At 43.8% G+C, this 5,982-nt stretch overlaps 1 protein-coding gene and 1 long non-coding RNA gene across 7 annotated transcripts in view; both read right to left on the reverse strand.

Annotated features, from left to right (window-relative positions):
* The window catches only part of sox1a (SRY-box transcription factor 1a), a 2,172-nt gene extending 1,459 nt beyond the window's left edge, over positions 1-713 (reverse strand). The window contains exon 1 of the mRNA XM_020609493.1: positions 1-713. This exon is cut by the window's left edge and continues 1,459 nt beyond it. Coding sequence (XP_020465149.1) covers positions 1-516 — 516 coding nt within the window. The 5' untranslated portion in view covers positions 517-713.
* LOC109965460 (uncharacterized) overlaps positions 1-5,982 on the reverse strand; it is a 77,735-nt gene that overhangs the window by 11,070 nt on the left and 60,683 nt on the right. For 5 of the 6 annotated variants that reach the window (XR_002275645.1, XR_002275641.1, XR_002275644.1 and 2 more), the window contains one exon: positions 3,678-3,893. The exons of the other annotated variant lie outside the window; for it this stretch is intronic. This is a non-coding gene — a long non-coding RNA (uncharacterized LOC109965460). The remainder of the gene's footprint in view (positions 1-3,677; positions 3,894-5,982) is intronic. 6 annotated transcript variants of the gene reach the window in all.

A 5,982-nucleotide genomic window follows, 5' to 3' on the forward strand; every position in this document is an offset into this window, starting at 1 on the left:
CCGGCCATTCAGGTGCGCGTAACCGGAGCTGGCGGAGCCTCCGTGACCCCCGGGGCTTTCTAACCTCTGCCCGACCCCGGATGAACTCATGCCGACCCCTAAAGCAACTCCACCTCCCCCACTGGGCCCAGAAAGCAGTCCACTGGCAAGGGAATATTTGTCCTTTTTTAGCAGCGTCTTGGTCTTCCGTCTTGGCCGGTACTTGTAATCCGGATGCTCCTTCATGTGCATGGCTCGCAAACGTTTCGCCTCGTCGATGAAAGGGCGCTTCTCAGCCTCGGACATCACTTTCCACTCGGCGCCCAGCCGCTTACTGATCTCAGAGTTGTGCATTTTGGGGTTCTCCTGTGCCATCTTTCTCCGCTGTCCACGGGACCACACCATGAAGGCGTTCATCGGTCTCTTCACCCGTTCCTGATTCGCTTTGGACCCACTATTCGGCCCCGTTTGCCCCGTGGTCGTATTCGTTTGGGGGCCGGGGGAATGAAGGTCAGTTTCCATCATCATGCTATACATTCACCTGGTTTTAAACTTCACCGCCAGCAGAGAAAAAGTCAATTTCAAGCAAAGTCAAGCGCGCAGATCGGTTGCGCACAGGATGGCTGGATTACAAAATGAATAGTTTAACCCCAGAAGACTCAAATACGAGATAAAAAATAATAATAATAATAATAATAATAATCCGAAAAGGAATGTAAAATGTTTTCCAAGCAGTATTTCACCTTGTCTTCGCCTGGGTTGCTTCACATCCACTCTGACAGAGTGCGCATTTGAGCCACTTTCCTTGTCGGAGATGAGAAGTTGGTTAAAGCGGCGGCCATATGATGCGCACTGACAGCGGTTAAATGAGCCACAAGCGGCCAATGAGGCTGTAGCAGCAGAATGATTTGCATGGCGTTTGGTCAGGTGACTCGAGGACCATAGAGGAAGAACACACCGGAGGAGGAGGAGAAGGAGGAGGCAGAGAGGAGGATCAATCCCACAAATAGCACAAGGCATTTGAAATTTCCAAACACACTCTCAGAGACTTCAACTAAACAAAAATAACTAAGATTTGTTAGAAGTGATGTAGCGGCCAAACGAGGTGGGGTGGGGTGGGGTGGGGGTGCTGTCTGTGATTACCAGGAGTCAAACATCTCGACATAAAATAGGTTGCCGAATTTTTAGCATCACTTTTAAACAGTGTCTATATCAAGCAGCAATTTGACTGAAATTATTTTTCATCCTCTTATGTTTGTGCTTGAAAGCCAGAACATCTCTCCTACCTTTAACAGTTTTTTCCAACATTAACTGTGCGTCCTAGAAGCCTGGGCCCAAACTGTACATTTATACACTGGAATTGCAAACCAATTTCTGACAACTTGATCCTCAAGCGGCGCCTCAAAATCCATTTTCCAGACGTATCTCTCTCCCTCTGTTTCTTTCTCTCTCCCTGCAGGTACGAAATTACAGTATGTAATAATCTCACCAGAGAAGATGACGTGAAAGAGATTTGGTTTAAAAAAAACTGCTGGTCTAAGAGGAGAAGCCCATAAGCAAAGATGGATAGCCATATAATGGCAATAAATTGCTGGGGCAACGCGCCGGTAGCTATCGCCGTCTGCTGGTAATGGTGAATGAGTCCTGGCCATGCCTCTGTGCCCAGCTGAAGATAAAAAGAAAAGCAACATGTAAACTCCTCTGCCTGGACTTTTTGTGTGGCTGTTACACTTTATGTCTCTTCCAGTCGAGCAGCCAGTTTGTAAACCATGCGAGGGAAGCGGTCTACGTGTCTTCGACTTCGCGCATATATAATCCAGATTTCACAGCTGACCTCCTTTGAAAAGCCCAATCAACCTCTAATTGAAAGGGAAAACGAAATACCACTTCCCGCGGCGAGACTAACGATTTAATCATTCTATCGTTCTTCGCTGTTTTTATTTTAATTAGAGCTTAGTTTGATATAGCCCTGGGCCCTGAGGGAGCGGGATCACTGGAGAGATCCATGCGTCTTTGGTAACAGGGTTAACGGCATATCACAATGGTCACTAAACGGTTCCAGTGGTCCAGGCCATATGGCTTAATGCCCGAGAAGGATGACAACCCGGAGAGAACGCAAAGCAAACAGACAAACAAAAACAAAGATAAACAATACTGTCTGTACACTTGCTAGTTGTAATTAACATAAGGGGAAAAAAACCCCACTAAAATAAAATATATTGGCTAAATATTAATACAAACACATGGCATAGGACACTTAAATAATTACAATATGTAGCATATATTTGTAATTTGAAACTAAAGATGAATATTTTAACCAAACCTGTGAACATAAACCGGAGTTTGGCATATTTATTCCAAAATGTATCTTTTCAGACTCAAACGTCAAAGGTAAGTTTTTATAGCACTGACATCAAAGGAGTCTAAATTCATTTAAACATGCAAAGTCGATCTGATGAAGTGATTTAGAAATCAAGCGGGAGTAATCTTGAAAATATAACTTTTATAGCTAATAATTGCTATTGTTGTTGTTGAGTGGAGTTAGGGGTGGACAGAGAGGATTAGCCTTTACAATGACACTGGGACCCCGTTAGTCCCTGTTTATTCTCTCGGTCATGCCTCATGATTCACTTTTAACAAACCTCTTTTCAAACCTCCTTGCTCCTTTGTGCGCGGCCTCTGCAACAGGATGTCTGTGCACCGCGATGATGGTGCACGACTGGGGCCAAGGGTCAAAACAGTTACCCCCACCCCCCACACACACACACTTTTCTCACACCCGCCTTCCCCCCAGAATTATATATATATATATAAACTACAAGCGTCCAGACTAATTCGCAGTTGTGCACTCATTTCTCCTTCTCCCCTGCATAAAACACTCTAGTGTCAGAGTTACCCCCTTTATTCTTTTCTCCTAAAGCAGTTAGCCTGAGCCGGAACAATTTCCACTTGTGGTGTATATGGCTGTACGTTTGTGCACAAGCCGACACACGTGGGGCTGGGTAGGGCTGATTTAAGGCGGGGGCTGGGGGACGAACGGATCACCTGGACATGAAATTGGGTCTGTATGGCTTAAATATTTCACTTACCTTCGGAGAGAAACCACCTATTTTTGAGCTAATCTAAAGATATGATGTTCAGTCCCCCACCACATCCACCCGCTTCCCCCCGCCTACTGAAAAATTTAAAAAAAAAAGAGAGGGGAGAATCATGTAGCGCAATTATTGACATCCACGGTGCCCCCGTGAGACAGAGTTTAATAAATATTTCTATATTTTACAGCATGCAGCATTTTTTATTCAGCCAAATAAAGGTGGCAGGGGTAATAATTACGAAGTCCGAAACCGACAATGTCACTTCAGAAAATCTGACTCGTTTAGCGAGCAACTGGTAGCTATAGAGCTATGTCCTGTGCAGCCAAGCCCTTGTGGAGCTGGCTTGTCCTAAAATACAACGACAGCCTGCAGCTACTGTACACACATTATCTGCAGTCAACTGAGCACAGCAGAACGCAAACTCTTCGAAATAAAGGTTCCCATTAAAGACATCTATTTCAGTAGACGCAATCACTCAGCTCAGAATGCGTTTAAGTTCGCTTTACCCCACAGTTTTCGGCATTATTCCCTCTTCGCGTTTAGACAAAAACAGGTTTTACGCACAACTGATAAGTTAATTGCTAGTGCATTTACATACATTACCTTTTTTTTGCGTACGGAACTGTCATATGCAAACTTAGCCATGTTCCCCTCGTTTCCTCTACTCCAGACCATGTGGGCAGATTTCTCCCTTCATACTCCTAAAGCCGTCCTAAACCATCCAAAGCTTCACGCAAGACCGCTACTCCCACTACAGTCTGACCGCTCGAGTGCCAAGGCCATCCATGCCCGGTGCCCAAACCTAGCACTCAACACATACTGAGAGGCAGAGACAAGAAGAAATGACATTTATTATACACTCTAAAAAGACAATTCCAAGTTATTGTTTCTCTCTGCGAAAGGGGTTTGCTTCTAACATAATGAAGCGTCTTTTGTGTGGCACAGAACAATACAAAACAAGTATTCTAATAAATAGCCACTTTTTTTTTGGCTCTCCAGGATGAATGGGCTGGAGCGGCGGGGTTCTGAAAGGCAGCTGTGCCGCATTCGGGGAGGAGGGGCGAGGACTTGGCGAAGAGCCCCGCACCCCCTTCGCCTCCTCCTGGATACCGACTCCCATTACTGATCCAAGAACAGACAAGGATGGAAAGACAGAAAAGGATGGAAAGGGAGGGAGGAGAGGGGAGGGTGGAGGGGAAGAATTGACTTTGGAGGTTGTTTTTTTTTACTCAGGACATATATCATTTCCAACAATATGATCCTAGAATCATTAAATATGCTTCATGCCCCCACTGTGTCCAGTTAGTCTTAGTTTAAATGAACCTGCACAGCTTGCAAGCATGTGGTTCTGACAGGTTCTAGGTGGGGAAACACACACACACACACACTTTAAACAACACACAGTCACATCTAGGATACTAAAGGCTTCCACACAGATTTGGAAACACAGGAGCAGAGCCTGGTCGAGCAGCTCCATCGTTGTTAATGAATTAGGCACTTCTGCTGCTGACTCCCTCCTTTGCCTGTTGCAGCATCCTGGCTTCAGGGCTGCCAGTGCAGACAGGCTCTCTGAACAAGGGGTGACAATAAATAACATCTTGGAGATGCTTTACTACAAAAATGATGGTTCATTGCTGTACAATGACTTTGTGAGATCAACCGGACAAACAGTGGTGAAGTATTTGGTCACCCACTTCCTAACCCCCCACCCCAAAATCTTGCATTTTCATGTAAGGAAACAGTTCCTAAATATGCCTTCAACTGGGGAATGTCCCTACCTGTACGTCTGTACTGTACATCTTCATAATAACACTTGTGGTATTTCTTGATTTACACTCAAAAACCAAATGGTAGAAACCAACACTTAGCTTTTACTTCCTACGTTGGAAAAAGAAACCCCACATTTCAGGTTAAAACAACTTCTATGTTGTAATCATTTTTACTGATTCACCAGAGACTACTTGCATCAAATAAGGGAATAAACCACACAAGCAGGACATTGATGTACAGCCTAAAGCAAAAAAGAATGAGAGAGGTCAGGTTCATGCTAAAAGTGTTGAGGGAAGAGCGAGCCAGTCAGCTGAAAGTGAAGGTCTTAGCTCAGTTTATTCGGGCTCTCTCCAACACACTTATCTCCATAACATGACACTCAAAAACAGAAAGAACAACATCAGCAAGAAGCAGAAACACACAAATGTCATAAGAATTTGAAGGATTCATACTCCCAATTAAAATGCATTCAAATGGTTTTATGCTTTTGGAACCTCTCAAATGTTGTGCAGCGACAATGTAGCACTGAACTCTATGGGGCAGACATTTGTTTAAGGAGGATGGTGTGTTTTTACAATATTTCCACGTTTAGTACAAAATAAAAAAACAGAAAAAGCTTTATTGTCTATCAAAGTGGGAAATTAGCTCACTGGAACATGAGAAGAGCATAAGAGTAAAACATCTAAAACTCAGTCATAGATTAAAAGGAATGATAAAACACTGTGAGGGGTCAAAATATAAAATGAAATACTGAGGTTCACTATGAACAAATGGTCAGTTATATGGCTGCAGACCCAGCGTTACTAGTGACTGTAGCTGATACACTGGAATTACCAGCATATTTTAGAAAATAACATAGAGCATCATGCCCCTATTAAGGTTCGAGCAGGATGGTAATCCCAAACTGCCAAACTCAAAGTGTGATTTTTCACAAAGAGAGCATAACATGCCATTCAAATCTGGGGCACTCTTGTCTACAAGCAATTTGTTCCTTTGTTGTTCCATGTGCTCTATTTTCATCTTCTTCTCCTGTTAGAAAGGTAAGAGAAGAGCATATAAGCGCTTGATGCAGCGGTGAGTCAGTGACAGGATGACATGAACAAGTAAGAAGGAGAGTAAGAAAAAAAAAATGAGAGAG

This window comes from Monopterus albus, unplaced genomic scaffold, assembly GCF_001952655.1.
Source record: "Monopterus albus unplaced genomic scaffold, M_albus_1.0 scaffold99.1, whole genome shotgun sequence".
NCBI lineage: Eukaryota > Metazoa > Chordata > Actinopteri > Synbranchiformes > Synbranchidae > Monopterus > Monopterus albus.